At 39.8% G+C, this 16,656-nt stretch overlaps 1 protein-coding gene across 7 annotated transcripts in view; it reads right to left on the reverse strand.

Annotated features, from left to right (window-relative positions):
- Nucleotides 1-14,540, reverse strand: part of RNF145 (ring finger protein 145) — a 51,927-nt gene extending 37,387 nt beyond the window's left edge. Inside the window, exons 1-2 of one of the 7 annotated variants that reach the window (XM_063811651.1) lie at nucleotides 14,462-14,540; nucleotides 8,034-8,257 (exon numbers count right to left, since the gene is read on the reverse strand). In XM_063811651.1, the coding sequence (XP_063667721.1) occupies nucleotides 8,034-8,217 (184 nt within the window). In that variant the 5' untranslated portion in view covers nucleotides 8,218-8,257; nucleotides 14,462-14,540. The other 6 variants (XM_063811649.1, XM_003339113.6, XM_054685259.2 and 3 more) reach the window with 6 other exon arrangements.
- Nucleotides 14,541-16,656: the final 2,116 nt, after the last annotated feature.

Below are 16,656 nucleotides of genomic sequence, written 5' to 3' on the forward strand. Positions count from 1 at the left end.
AAGATCTATACCCAACGCCTCTATTTTCTAAGCATCTGTTCGTCTCTTTACCATCTACAATCCCTTTACAAACCCCCCTAACTTGTTTGCTCTAAAGAAAGTTGGAAGTCAACGATTGCCTACTTATCACATCTAAGACATCCTGCTTATTTTTGATCCCCAATATCCAGGCAACGACCATCAAAACGTTGTTACTCTTTGGCTCTGTTCATATGGATTTCCTCTTACCCTCTAACTTCTCCCCTTCATTTCTTTTCACCCTTTCCAATAAACACTGGAAATTTGGTTCCTAAACAACTGTTTTTCTCTCTATATAAAGTACCTAGTGCAAACAACATATTTTGTAACTTCAAATATCAGCATCTCTTCTAGAAATGTTATCAACAAAGTTACTGATAACTTATTATACAGGCAAAAACATATCATTTCTTAATCTAAGTAGACATCCCATCTCATGACACCTGAGATATATTCCACTTAAATGTTCTCATATTCAACAAGTACAAATTGTGCTCCCCACCTCCTCCCTCAACAAAGTAACTCAGTGACTCAAAACCTGTCATCTTTTCTCTCTTATCGTCAAGTCCTGCTGAGCCTTCCATGATAAATTCCTCTCATGTGTTACCCTTCCATTCCAACCTCTATGTCCCATATCCTAATCTGCTCTGCAATGCACAGTATACTACCATCCTTCTTTCAGTCTCTATTTTTGTATACCCTATATTTCAAGCTTGTCCAACCCGCGGCCCATGGGCTACATGTGGCCCAGGATGGCTTTGAATACAGCCCAACACAAATTCATAAACTTTCTTAAAATATTATGGTTTTTTTTTTTTTTTTTGCAATTTTAAGCTCATCAGCTATCACTAGTGTTAGCATATTTTATGTGTGGCCCAAGACAATTATTTTCCTAATGTGGTCCAGGGAAGCCAAAAGATTGGACGCCCTGATATACTTAATTACCAGGGTAATATTCCTAACACCATCACTTTCACTTGACAATTCTCCTGCTCTAAAAGTTATGAACCTGACATTCTTGGTCTTACACAATCTGGACCCAGTCTACTCTTCTATAACCATCTTCCACTTAATTTACAAATCTTTATTAAGGCACAGGTACTCCTACTTATCCCCTATTGCCTCTCTCATGCTGAATCAATCATGCCAAAAGCTAAGAAAACATGAGCATGCTTGGGACTAAAGAAACAGAACTGAGGATTTCCTACACATCCTAACTGCAAGGACAGTCCATCAAAAGCCAGAGATAAGTATTTTTATTTGCTCTTTATTTCTTAAAATAATTTCCCCAATTTTGTTAACCCCTACCTCAAATGACTTTAGAGGTATTTTAAAGGATATGTAATATAGTTACTAAGCATTTCCACTGATTGTAGCTGAAGGATTTTCTAATGTCTATTACATGAAACTTCTCCTTAAACTCTCTTTTAACGAAACTGTCATTTTCCTTTCCAGAACGGTCTTGTCTTTTCTTTCTCCTATATATCGCATATAAAATCAGCGGCCAAATCTTCTAGATCAAACATATTCATTTCATCCATTCCTTCAATTATCCAGTCATTCAATCAACATTATTATGTGTAAAGTATGACCCACTTGCATTCCTAGACATGGAAGATCCAAAATTAATGTGAATAATAATCTAGTGAAAAGATAAGCATGGACAAAAGTAATTATTAGACAAAATTGATGCTATAATAAATGAACATTGGAAGGGCTATGGTTAAGTGATTAAGCTTGACTTGGATCTCAAAAGGTGAATGGTTCTTTACCAGGCTAAGAAGAAAAGGAAACATTCTAGGAAAAGAGAACAGCAAGCATGAAAACCATAAAAGTGTAATTTTCAGGGGACAGTAAATTCTGTACGTTAGACTAGACTTTGATGTTAACAGAAAGATTGGGAGACGATGCTGAAATAACTAGCAGCTAAAGCCTCAATATAAAGCCTAAATACAATAATCAAGAGTTTAGACTTAGCTAATGGTTCTCAAATTCTTCAATATCTATTTAGGTGAGGTAAGAGAACAGAAACCAAAACAACAAAAGCACCATTGCTCATCTATACCCCATTTTTATATTCCAGTGGAAAAATAACTCTGTGATAACAAAATATTTGTGTAAGAAAACTTTGAGAGACGATGAATACTAACTATGAGAGCAGTATGAATGAACCATCTGAACTACGATGTATATATAATCTAACAATTTAAAAAATGCAAGCCAAAAATACTATTGACACAAACATGCATCACAACTCACTCTACAGCATTAACCAAACAATCCATAACAAACTAAGTTGACAATGGCAAAGCTGTTAGTTTTTAAATTATACACAGTAATTTGTAATTAAAAAGCAAGACCAGTAGCTCTTAAAAATGATGACCTAGGCCAGGTGTAGTGGTGCACACCTATAATCCCAGCTACTCGGGAGGCTGGGGTGGGAGGATCCCTTGAACCCAAGAATTCAAGGTTACAGTGAGGTTATGATTGCCAGTCTGGGTGACAGAGCATGACCCTGTCTCTATAAAAAATAAGGGTTGGATGTGTTGGCTCACATCTGTAATCCCAGAACTTTGGGAGGCCAAAGCAGAAGATCACTTGAGCTTAGGAGTTCGAGACCAGCCTGGGTAACACGGCAAATTCCTGTCTCTACAAAAAAATACAAAAAATTAGCCAGGTGTGGTGGCACACAACTGTGGTCCCACCTACTGAGGAGGCTGAGGTGGGAGGATCACACGAGCCCAGAAGGTTGATGCTGCAGTGAGCTAAGATCGTACCACTGCGCTCCAATCTGGGCGACAGTGAGACTCTATCTCTAAATAAATAAATAAATAAATAAATAAATAAATAAATAAAATAAATAATGACCTACGGGAACAGACTCTGAGAACAGAAAAAATAAAAAATAAATAAAAATGATGACCTGCTTAAAACAACACTGATGAATCTAATAATTTCTGCTATTTAAACATTATGGTAGTTGTAGGGTAAACAGCAGGACCGGAGGTAAGATGAGAGCCTGGATTGTTAACAGTAGCTTTGGGTATGGAGCTGCCAGTCAGCCATGAGATACATATTTAAATAGGTCTTAGTGGTTATCTGTGGGTGACTAGTTGAGAACAAGGAAGTGAAGATCTGATGTTTCTAGCTTGGGTAATCAAGAAGACAGCTTTGCTATTAAGACAGGAAACACAGCAGGAGAAAGACTTCTGAGGTGAGAAAAAGGTGATGAGTTCAGTGATTGACAACAAATTGAAATGTCCATAGGCTATTTAGGTGGAAATGTCTAAGGAGTAATTCAAAATGCATTCATTCAGGGCTGGGCACAGTGGCTAATATCTGTAATCCTAGCACTCTGGGAGGCTGAGGCAGGAGGATCACTTTAGGCCAGGAGTTTGAGACCAGTCTGGGTAACAAAACAAGACCTTGGTATATGCCTGTAGTACCAGCTACTCCAGCAGCTAAGGGTTACTTGAGCCCAGGAGTCTGAGACTGCAGTGAGCCATGATCACACCACTGCACTCCAACCTGCGCAAGAGTGAGACCCTGTCACGTACATACATACATATATATAAAATTCATTCATTATTGGGCACCAGCTAGGTGCTGGGAATACTGAGATAATAAACAACCCCCTTCTTACCTTAAAGGAGCTCACAATCTATTAACAGTTGGGAAAATAGATAAGCATATGGACCCTTAGAATGCAACATAATAATTGCTATGGTAGAGATGTGAACTGGTTCCATGGAATCACAGAGGAAGAACATCAACTCCAGACTACAGTGGTCAAAAAGCAATGTAAAGTGGAGACAGAGATTTGCAGCCCAAACTACGTTGGGTCACCCAAACAACAAAAGATTAAAATTAAACACAAATTGTGGGCAATATCAACACTTGAGAAGTCTAAAGAAAACAAATCAAAAGAATCAGAAGCAATAGTCAGGGAGTTAGGAGAAAAATCAGGAAAAAAAAAACACTTTCAAGAAAGAGGAAGTGGTAAACAGCTCCATAAACATAGAAAAGTCTGTAGAATTAGGACATAAATGAGGGTTGAATTTTACATTTTAAGTCACTAATGATTTTAGTGATGGTAGTTTCAAAAGGATTTTCGCATCCATTTCTTCCTTTCTAATTTCTACCTTGCCAGTTCTGGCTCTCATTATCTCTTGCCTAAAATCCTAACTGGTCTTCTTACCTCCAGTTTCTCCCCTCCCCAATCCATCATCCTATAAAACGCTGCCTAATCAATCTTAAAATGCAGCTCACCTGCTCTAAAATCCTCACTGACCCACCACGACCTATAGAATTAAGCACCATATCTACTGTATGTATTCAGGATTCTTCACAAAAGCCCTATTCTACCTTACCAATATTACTTCTATTCCTCTTTTCATATCCTACACTTCAAAAAACAGTGGGCAGTCACTTCTCTTTCAGCAGAACCCACCCTGGAAAGCTTCTAAGTTTGAAGACACAATTACATTCCATTAAATACAAACTTTATTGCTCCCTCCCTTAATTTTTAAGCTCCTTAATTACAATTAGAAGACATAAAGGGGGAAAAACTCCCACTTACGATAGCAATAAAAAAGATAAAATACCTAGAAACAATAAATGTCAGGAGGCTGCAGCAGGAGGATCACTTGAGCCCAGGAGTTCCAGGCCAGCCTGGGCAACACAGCAAGAACCCATCCTCCCCACCTGCCCCCAAAATTAGTAATAATGCAATCTAAATAAAAAAAAAAATCAAATGGGTTGCTTTGTTTTTGGAATGAGACCTAGACAATTTTGAGACAATTCTTAAATTCACATAGAAAACTAACCATAAAAAAACAGCTCAGAGGAGGAAATAAAGAAAACTGAAGGGACTAACCCTGTCAGACAGTAAAATATAATCTAAACCCTCAACAAATAAGACAGCGTGTTAATAGTTCACAAACAGGCAGACAGACTAAAGGAAGAGAAGTTCAAAAATGAAACAAAATATATGTGAGAATTCAGTATATAATGAGAAAAAAATGGACTAAATAGGTGAGGATGACTGTGTGGTTATCTAGAAAAAATAAAATTATACCTATAACACACTATTCATACAGATAAATGAAGCAAAGATTTAAATGTAAAAATAAACCCACAAAAATAGTAAGATAAAATACAACAGAATTCTTTATAAACTCAAGAATAAAGAAGGCTTTTCTAATTGACTCAAAATACTAAAGCTTAAAAACCTTCTAAATGTCAAAAAATCATAAGCAAAATCACTGAGTTGAAACTGGAAAAACTATTTTCAACTTATCACAAAGGATTAATTTCCCTAATGTATACCAAATTCCCACAAATTGGTAAAAAAAGAATCTCACAGAAAAGTGGGCAGGGTATATAAACTGACAACTCTCAGAAGAGAAAATACAGGTTTTTCTTAAGTATGTGTATGTTCAATTCATTCATAATAGAAATGCAAACTGAAACTACATTGAGTTAAAAAAATCAATTTTTCCACCTATTGGAGTAGCCAAAATATTTGTGGTAACAGGCTGTTTTGATAATATAGGATTGTAGGAACTCTCAACCACGGTTTTTGGAGGTACAAAATAGTAAAACCATATGGAAAGTACTATCTGTCAACACTACAAATATATATAAGTTAACCCTTGAATAACATAGGATGGAACTGTGAGGGTCCACTTACATGTAGATTTTTTACAACCAAACTCTTATGGAAAATACAGTATTTGCAACATGCAAAACCCACGTATACAGAGGGCCAACCTTCTGCATACATAGTTCCACAGGGTCACTTGAGGGACCTGAGTATGCACAGATTTTGGTATACGTGGGCATCCTGGAACCAACTTCCAGCATACACCGACGGACCACTGTACTCTTTAACCCAGCAACTTCGCTTCTAGTAACTTAGCCCCAGGTTATATTTGTACTTGTTGAAATTATAGCTATACAAAGTTATTTAGCACAACGCTGTACAAAATAGCAGAAGGCAGGCTATCTAAAATGTCCACCAATGGAGTAATTAGTTCAATAAATTATGGTATATCCATACGAAGATACTATGCCAATGTAAAATGCAATCGGGAAGAGGAGAAATGAGGCCTCGATATCTACTCAAGAGAGTCTTTAAGATCCGGCAGACTGTCATCATAAGAAAAAGAGCACAAGACTCTATTTCATAAATATCTAAAAGCAGTAGTTATGGCTCCACATACATCACAAACAAAAACCATGATTCAAAACCATGTATACCATGCTAACATCTGTATAAAAAGGGGGGAAATATACATTTTTTATATTTACTTATATATACATAAAAATATCTCTAGAATTATACAGAAAGAAATAAAAGCTACATGGTGTTCAGAGTGAGAACTCAGTGAATGAGTAACAGAGATGGGAGGGAGATACTTTTCATTAAATACTTTTTATGCTTTTTTATTTCTGAATGTAAATACATTATTTTATTAAGGTGAAATTTGATTTGTATGTGAGGGTGAAATTCTGTAAACAGGAGCATTACATAAACACTATGTAATATTTTGACAAAGGTAACTCCAACCAAAACATTGTTCAAGCTGAAAATATCTGTTCATGCAACCACTGAGCTTACTCTACTTTGGCATGGAGTAAGCATATTTAAGATGGCTCAACTAACTTTATAAAATTATAAACCAGATTATGAACTTCAATTGTACTCGAAAACATTCAATTTCTAAAATTAATATTCCTGGTTATCAGGCAGCTGTTTTTACAATAAATATTTCAACCTATTCAGAAACAATATATAAGCACATTTTTAAAACCACAGTATGTATGACTTTGCTGATTAATCTAAAAATCTAAGCCAAGTGCCCAGTTGTTCTACAACTGACGGGAATTACTTTCCATAAATTGGCTAACATACAAAGCCTTTCATAAAAGGCTGAGAATTACAGTGTTTTGAAACATAAAGGAACTTTCCCATTTCAGAGACATTCCCAAGGTAGTGCCATCCACAAAAGATGAGTTTACTGAACCGAAACGTTTTGTTTCTAGTGCACCATCTCTTCTACTACATCATACTTCTTTCCACAACAGCTTACCTCTTAGGGATGTAAGGGGAACGTTCTCAGGGCTAAGTTTTAGAACCCAGAAAGTCCTTTTATAGATAAAAATAAATCTCAGAGAGACAGGACAACTCTTCATGACTTTATGAAAGATTTTGTGACAGGCAACTCTAATAATAAAATATTAGCAAAACCACTATAGTACCATTCAAACCATGCCTGGAACTCTGCAATCACAACATTAATAAAATATATTGCTATATACATTACAAATAAACCAAAACCTAAAAAGTAAGGATCATGATTTTTATTCTAGGTAAATTTTATCTGTTTCATGCTTGTATTTCTTGACTTTAATTTCTTCAGTCTCTTATCATTATTTTTACCACTAACCCCATAGCATATCAATGATAGTTCCATTTTTCTTGAAAGGGGATTCAAGCAAAAAAAAAAAAAAATTATAGTTCCAGGAGTATTTTTTTTATGGAACGAAGTATTATAGTATCATTTCCCAAATTTCATTTAACTGAACACTTTATCTTCAGCTGATGTTAATGTTTTCGTTTGTCTCAGGGAACAATAAAGAATGTTGCATTTTAAAAAGCTTACTTTCCGAATTACTACCAAACCCCAAAACAAGGACAAATTAGAAGGGGCCAAATGTCTCTAAAAGTATTTCTCATTGTTTATATTTCATCATATTAAAATCTAGAATGTTTTCTTCTGCCTTCCTGTTTTATCCAGTAAAATAAATCCAATACTGCTTACTTTCTTGTAGCCTTAATAATTCATGTGCAATGATAAGACAAAACTATCAAGATTCATAAACATTCATCAATAACTATATCACTATCATCTTAATGAAAATGAACTTCATTTTACCCAAATTCAAAAAGATACTAAGACATAAATCAGAATGCTCACTAGAAGATTAGAAAATGTGATGTAGACACTCACCTACATAATGCATATTAAGAGCCAAATACTTATACTGGAAAAGAGGGTTATTACTAAGGCTACTTCTTTGGATCTGCTGGAAAAAGGAGCTGACATCCCATCTGTACAGGACATCCAACAGCATGATGCTTGGCACCCTCAGGGCCACATTTAACACTGCCTCCAGTTTCTCCTTTGCAGCCATGTTGGTTTTTTTTTTTCTTTTTTTTTTTCTTGGAGAAGACCTAAAATTCAGAAGACACAATATATAAAAATAAAAAGTCAACACAAATCGCTTTTAGATACCCTTTCACGAATCTAATAGGTTGTCACACACTGTACAAAACTATGTGAGAACGTATACTACTACTTCTCAGCCACAACTATTTTTAGATATTCATGAAATAACCTCTGTATTGTGTTTTCACATTGACCCATCAGTTCTGTCCAATCTTATAATTCTGATTAAATGTTCTGGCCTCAAAACTAATTTTTTAAAAGGCCACTAACTCCAAATCTAGGAACAAAACACTCTGTAAGACTACTGTAACTTGTATAAAATTAACTTGAAAAATTCACTCACTCCAATAAAACTATGATTTATGTAGCTCATAAGAGGGTGAATTTTGAATATTTACTCTATGAAAAAGCCTAAGCAATTCAATAAAAACTTGATAACTGCACGTTTAGTTTGCAGCATCTTGTACTCTATGCTTTTCCTTATTCACTTACAATCAAAATTGAAGTGCTAAATTTACAATCCAGAGAACTCATGATGTAGATACAGGTAGAGGAAACATTATTTACAATATCATTTCCTTGAATCTTTAAAGTTAAATATGGTCTAAAATTCCCATAATCTGCCTTCAAGTGTTCATCAAATTCTTCCCTTGATACACAGATAAGCAGGCACATGGAAGACGCCAGGCATTGAGTCTGCAGCCCCTGTCTCTGCACAGACCATGATAAGTAGTGGGGGGGCAGGGGGAGGAGGAAATGAAAGGCAGTTATCAGGACAATTTACTATATAAAGAGACAATTCAATGCCATACTGCTTTATATGGTAGAACTTCAAATTAATGCAAAAAAATATAAAATAGGGCAAACAAGGCCGGGCGCAGTGGCGCACGCCTGTAATCCCAGCACTTTGGGAAGCCGAAGCAGGCAGATCATGAGGTCACGAGTTCAAGACCAGCCTAGCCAATATGATGAAACTCCGTCTGTACTAAAAATACAAAAATTAGCCGGGCATGGTGGTGCACACCTGTAGTCCCAGCTACTCGGGAGGCTGGGGCAGAAGAATTGCTTGAACCTGGGATGCAGAGGTTGCAGTGAGCAGAGATCACAATACTGCACTCCAGCCTAGGCAACTGAGCTAGACTCCGTCTCAAAAAAAAAAAAAAAAAAAAGGCAAACAAAAGTGGGTAAAGAACAATTTAAAGAGTAAAGATAATTCTGGATTGTTGGCTCTGACAATATCCTTTTAAGAATTTTGCTGAGAAAGCTAAACACATTTCCAGCTTAAGCAGTAATTTCAGACATTACAGGACAAACGAAAACATTTATTTCTGCAGAAAATTATAGTGACAGATTGCTATGCTATGGTTAAATATTTGTCAGTATTTCCATCTTACCCTCCAATTTTCATAGCTTCCTAGTTCAGATAGTCAAAAAGCTAAAGGCAACCCAACTTGGCACACTATCAATAAAAGCTTTTCAATAATCATATATCAACCATTCCCATAACCCAAATGTTTTATATATATAGCCTGCCAATAACAGAGATTTAACATTTTTATAGATAAGTAATGCAATTCTGATTATTTCACATGAACAAGATCATTTTCATAATTTTCCTACATAAGAAAAAATATTATTGTGAAAAATCAGAACTAAATATCATGTCCTAAGAAGGAAAAATGCACTGAAAAATAAAATCTCTAACCTTTAATATTTATTGCAAACCAACCACTGAGGAATCTAAATTTCTCAAAGCCCATGATATTATTATTTTTTTCTAATCCCAGGAAAAAATACACCAAAACATTCACAGAAATTGTTGGTAAAGAGTTTAATGCATTTTAATGTGTATAAGCCATCTAGATAACTTCAGGAATTACAGTGGAAAGACTTACTTTGGTGAGCAAACTGATAACCCAATACCCTCTTGGGAATTTATTTCAAAGTAATATTGAATAGATTTTCTTACAAACCACCAGCCACCATATTTGAAAATCACCACGTACTGAGATGACAGTATTACTGACAGTCTTTATACTGCCATCGAAAAGTAACTATTTTTCTATATTCTGGAATCCAATATAAATCATTACTCTGTTTTTATAAGTAACAAGAGAGGGAGGAGCTATTACTGATTTAACACTTGTAGCCCATATTTATTTCATTTGATTTGGAACCTTTCTCTTTTTTCAATGCTTTGCTATTTTAAAATGTGCCCATTTTCACCATTTATTGTGGCTCCTAAACGGGTAAAGAAGAAAATTTAAACTAAACAAATAACTAATCCTGCTTTAGAAATCAAGATCTGCTAGGGAAGAAAAACTCCCTAACCCGTACAGAGGATCATCTCTATTACAAAAGTCCATTAGCAGAATGGTACATGTTCCCTCTTTATTTCCACCCACCACTCCTGCCTAACAAATATAATAAGAAACAGAAAACAGGACATATTTCTATTTCTATAAAGAGAAAATGCCGGGTCCCGAAAGCTGTCAATAAAAAACAATATCCAAGATCCCCCTCTACTACATAGTCAACTCGAGACTGAAATGTTTTTAACAAGGACTTTGGATAGAATTAAATATGCCCAAATAAACGAAACTAAATGTTGCATTTATTTCTATACGTGAATGTTATTTTAGCAAGTCAGTGGCAAGCTGGTCATGTATAAAGGCACTGACGAAACAAATTTAATACATGGAAAATCAAAGAGAAAAAAATTTCAAAACCTTATCACTTTGAACCCTTCTAAAGTAAAAGAGCACATGATAGTTATCAATACAAATAGGTACTTTACACTACACTTTAGCACCACACACTAAACCAACATCAGAACAAAACTTTAAAATATTCATCTTCTTTGCAAGTACTTGCAATTACTCACACCTGCCAAATCACTATATCATACAAACACGAAAATGGAGCCTTCTCTCCTGATCTAGAGAATACCTTTATAATGTTGCCTAATTTATCCTGTTTCAGATTTATTGTCAAACAGGGCTAATCAGCATATCCTAAAGTACAGGGGAGCTCAATATTCTCTTGAAAACAAAATAATACCAAATAATCCTAGAAAATAAGCAGGAGAGCTGAAAGCAGAAAAAACCGAAAGGTTTAACACACCCAAAGCCAAATACATAAACTTCCTGTACTGTGTTATCTTCCATGCAAGATTTTAAAATGTCCTCCTTGAACTTTGAAAAGAACTGGGAAAGAAATATCCAACATGATGTGTCTGCAGGTAACATAAACTAAATGTGACTCAAAGATGTTTTACACAGTAAAACAGCTAAAAACAAACCAAAAAAAAAAAAAAAAAGCATTTCTTTCCAAAAACCACAAGAGAGGTGCAACAAATGCTAACCAAAAAGGAGACCTCAATGAGTTCATTAAATGACTTTCTCAGGCTTAGAAGCAGCAATCCGTAATTATGAAAACAGTAATGTCTTGTAGAAGTATAATGCTGTACCGTTTACCATTCAAATTTGTGAGTTAGAAAACACAGGGGGCTTCATTCTACACTTTCCTGAAAATATGGGATTTTAGTTTTGAATATGAAGAAACCAAACAAATCGTCCTGAATAAGAAAAATGTAGGTTTTTAAAGTCACAGCTAATCTCTGAAGAACTATGTCAAATAAGAGAAATGAAAAATGTGATTTTTTATTTCTCTTATTTGAGTTCTTCAAAAATACACCTCCTAAACTTTTTTTAAAAAAGACAAAGAAAAAACAAGAATGACACGTGACCCAACTTAAAACTATTCAGTACAATACTTCTACACCTTCTCCCTAAAAAAGAAAAACAAAAATCATCACTCACCATTATCTCCTTTCTTTCTCCCAACCAGTTAAAAAAAAAAATTCTACCATCAACTGAAACTGATCTTAAGAAAAGTAAATTTTCGGGCTGTCCATCGGTTAGGATGGTAGGCCTCACTGAAAATGTTAAGAGCACAAAGCTAGAGCCTAAAATTCTAAGTAAAAGCCCAGAACTGAGATACCAGGAAAGAGAACGCATTTCTTACATAAGCAATGGCACATGTTTTAAATATAGCTGGTCCTCCCCACTCCCACTCGTTGCTAGCTAACTTTGTATGTACCTGATCTCCACATAAACTACTAGCAATTCTGTGGTTTCTCATCATCTCCCAAACCGCAAAGACAGGGAGTCTACTCTGAATACAAAGGCCATCTTTCAACTTAAGGAACAGAGAGAGGAAATAAAACTGCTACCTCTGCCATCGGCCGCTCAGCCTGGGTCACGACTGCAGCACCGACAGCTCATTCTTTTGGGCATGATTCAAGATTCAGTAAAACTGCACACTCCGTATTTTAAAAAATAAAAAGACACACAGTCCTCTCCTTCCCTTTCAGACTAGTTTCCTGTTTACTGCAGACTGCGACGCAAGGCCATCCATTAATCTTTGATGCCTGCTCACTGCACAGGCCCCTTCCTCTCTCCCCGCACCTCCTCCCACAACGCCTGCTGATCTCAGATGCGTTTGAACTACAGTAACCCCAACCCAGCTCGCGGCAAGCAGGCAGCGCAGCAGCAGTAGCAGCAGCAACCGGGCCGCCGCCGCCGCGGGGCTAAGAGATTACGTTCAGCAAAAACTCTGCCAGGAAAGAGGCTCGGGAGCTCCCCTCCTATCTCGCCAAGGGTGCTGACTCTGTCGCGCCACGCCACGTACCAAAAGGCTCGCGAAGAAAAACGCGGGCGAAGTTCAGCATCCCCGAACAGAAAGGGAACTCATTGCAGAAGGGGGGTTCACGGGTCTGAGGGTCCTTGGGTGGGGAAAGCAGTATTGGAGGGAGAAGACAGAAGGGATGGCAAGACAGAGGAAACCACGGGGACAAAAAGGAACGGATGAGGAGCCCTCTTACTGTAAAAGGGACTGACGGACAGGATGCAGAGCAATGGGCCCCCCTCGAAAAATGGACTGGCAGGCCCTTCCGCACCCCCAAACAACCTCGCACCACCTGAAAGCGGGGAGCTTGAGTTTGGGGCTGCGTAGATCAAAGCAGGGTAAGACGAAGGGAAAGAGGGAGGGGAGCTTGGAAGCAAAGTGAACAAAGAGGCAAAAGAGGCAAAGTTGGAAATGGAAACGAGAAAGGGAGCTGGAAAGGGGCCGCTCTGGAAGGGTCTTGAAAAAGGCCTAGAAATGGGATGCTGGGGAGGCAAAGGGGGACAGCCCCGAGGAAGGGCATCTCAGGAATGTAAGGGAGCGCTCCAGGCCCTGGGAAGAGGAAGGGATGGGAGGGCGGGGAGGCAGCCGAGGCCCGGGAGCTGGAACAGAGGGGGCTTTGCGCGGGGCCCAGGAGGGGAGAGCAGGGTCGGAGGGAGGCGAGCACCGCGGGAGGAGCTAGAGGATGGGAGGGAGGGGTGCTGCGGGTGAAGAGAGGATGTGGACTCCTCCAAGGCTAGGGAGAAGAGGGAGGTGAAGCGAGATAAAAGGAAAGGGGCGAACAGGGAGAAGAGGAAGGAGCCTGCGACGCGATGGGGGAGGGGAGGGAGGCCGTGGGAAGCGGCCCGGGGGCGCGGGGATGGGAAGGGGCCGGGCGGGCGGCGTGGTCACCTCAGGCTGCGGACTCCCTCCCTGGGGAGCGGCGCTGCCGGCGGGCGGGCTCCGCAACTCCCCGGCTCTCTCGCCCGCCCTCCCGTTCTCCTCGGGCGGCGGCGGGGGCCGGTACGGCACGGCTCACAGCGGCGGCTCTTCTGCGCCGAGCCTCGGTTGCTGCTTCTGGGGAGGCGGAGGCAGCGGCAGCGGCAGCGGCCCGGCCCGTACGGTCACCATCGTCCGCGGCAGCAGGCGCTCGCGGGCCGAGCCCCTCAGCAGCCGGCGCCGGCGGCGGCGGCGGCAGCGGCCATTGCCTCCTGCGTTCGCTCCTCCCGCCCCCGGCGCTCTGCGGCGGCCGCGGCCCGACTTCCGCACTCTGCGCCTGCGCGCGGTCCAGCCAGCGCGGCGCGCCCCTCCCCCGCCCCGCGCGCGCCCGCGCTCACTCACAATCGCGCCCGCGGAGTGCTTTCCGCACCGCCTCCGGTGCGTGGGCGGGAGACATAAGCCTCGCCAAGCCGATACAGCCTGGCTCGGGTGGCTATGGAGAGGCGTACTGCAGAGACACCTGGACGCGCACTGTGACAGGCGCCATTCTGACACACGTGCTCTCTCACTCCCAAACACCCGCAAGCGCTCACACCCACACTCACCTGCAGGGACCACGTGGGAGAATTTGAAGGGCTGATCCTGTCCCGGTGCATTCGCAGTAGCAATGATGCGAGAATTCGTTTTAACCTCGTCACTGACTGGACTAGACTGTAAACTCCTTGGCGTCTGGGATGGCTCAGCCGTGCCCAGCACCAAGTGCAGGCACTCAAACCCCTGTGGAGTAAGTGACTGGATGAATGAATGCATTGGAACTGTTCACTGAGTATCTGTAACAATTTTGATCCCATGGTTTGGTACAAAGAATTTTATTGCAGTATGAAATTAAAGGGTGTTTGTGTGTTTGTCTTGTCTTGGCCTAAGGTTCAAAACAGGCTAAGGTTTGTTTTCCCCTCCCCAACGTAGAGGAGTTCCACTTTGTCTCTGTGCCAGTCTCTATCACAGATGCGCAATCCTACCCTAATTTAAATGTCCACACCTTTTAGGGCAGGAACTGTTGCCCAGAATACATAGCCTGAAGCATATTGTGTGTTTACACAACGATAGTCTTCTGGGCTTGGCAAGACTTCTCATTCCCCATTTGTCTACCACTCTGCCTCACCACGACCTTCTGCAACCCCCACTTCTATCTCCCCTGTCTTCCACCATCACCAAAACCCCTCCACTGTTTCTTGCTTTCTCTTTCGTTAGTTCCTGGGGAGCCAGTTGCTATGAGCACCTAGCCTGGCCTTAGATGTTGAAAGGGCCAGTGTACACAGAAGATACACACCCAGTGATGGGTAAGATGTTGCAACTATACTGGGTCATGCTGAAATTGTGAAGCCTCAACTTCTTCATGTGCAAGAGAAATTAATGTACTGTAATCTCGATGTCTGTGTTGAGGACCCTCCTTGTAAATTCAAGTCTCTGGCCTCTGCTCTTTGAATGGTAAACCCCCAATTCTGAACACTCTTGTATCCTGCTGAAATTGTGAAAGCAAGCTCTGTATTTAGAAAATGCAATCCCTGGAGGTATCAGTCAACCAAACTCCGAGTAACTTGCCTTCCATTAGTTTGATAGCTCTGTAGGAATCAAGTGTTTAAAATGTGTGGGAATTGTGTACATAACTCACTATAACCACCTTTCATCCAGGTGCCTCAGACTACTTCACCATAGTCATAAATCCTGTCACATCCCAGGGACGCAGTTCATGAGTCTCTTAATCTAGCCTGGTAAGTAAAAAAATTACAGAGGTCACATGAATAATGACTGGAATAGGAAATGGACCAAGATAGCAAGGCCTTATCTTGATCCCCTCCCTGTTTTAACAACTTTACATCTGACTGAGTCAAGAAAACCTAAGGCCAGAAACAGATTACAAAGAAGTCAAAATGAACGTAACACTAAATTCTAACTTTATTTATTTATTATTCTTGGATAAATGGCAGAATCCTGAAAATGTGATTCTAAAAGGAAGTATCGTTGCTGGATTTGCGTGGTTTTTTTTGTTTGTTTGTTTGTTTGTTTTTTGAGACGGAGTTCACTCTTGTTGCCCAGGCTGGAGTGCAGTGGCGTGATCTTGGCTCATCGCAACCTCTGCCTCCTGGGTTCGAGCAATTCTCCTGCCTCAGCCTCCCAAGTAGCTGGGATTACAGGCATGCACCACCACACCTGGCTAATTTTGTATTTTTAGTAGAGACAGGGTTTCTTCATGTTGGTCAGGCTGGTCTCTAACTGGATTTGTGTTTTAAATGGAGGAGAGGCCTACTTCAGCTCTTACCTTTCCTTTTTTTAAAGTGGAGAAAATGGCTTCAAAGCCCTGTAACCCTCACTGGAAGTATTCTGGACTTGTAAAAGCAGGAAAAAGTCACATGTCTTTTTACCTTTTAACTTAATAGCAGCTGCCTGTAAATGCTGAAGTTCAAAACAAGTAAAGAAAATTACTCTGGTAATGAAAGGGTTACTGCTATTATAGTGCTGCTAATCCAGTTATGGGAAAGCTCCACATTGCCAGAAGCAGGTAATTAAACAGAACTAAAAAGCAACGCAAAAGAAAAAAGAAGTGGGGGTGGGGCGGGTGAATCGAGAGCAGCTCAAATAAAAGAGCTCAATCAAGTGTAGAGGAAGTACTTTCTAGAGGCACCCAAACCCACCCAATCAGGAAAAGCCAGGAGCTAAATTTGTCCTTAAGTACCTGGAAGAAACATAAGGAAATGTCTAAATGCCACAGCTTGGTCATAAAAGGAACTTACCCAGGGTG

Source organism: Pan troglodytes, chromosome 4 (assembly GCF_028858775.2).
Source record: "Pan troglodytes isolate AG18354 chromosome 4, NHGRI_mPanTro3-v2.0_pri, whole genome shotgun sequence".
NCBI lineage: Eukaryota > Metazoa > Chordata > Mammalia > Primates > Hominidae > Pan > Pan troglodytes.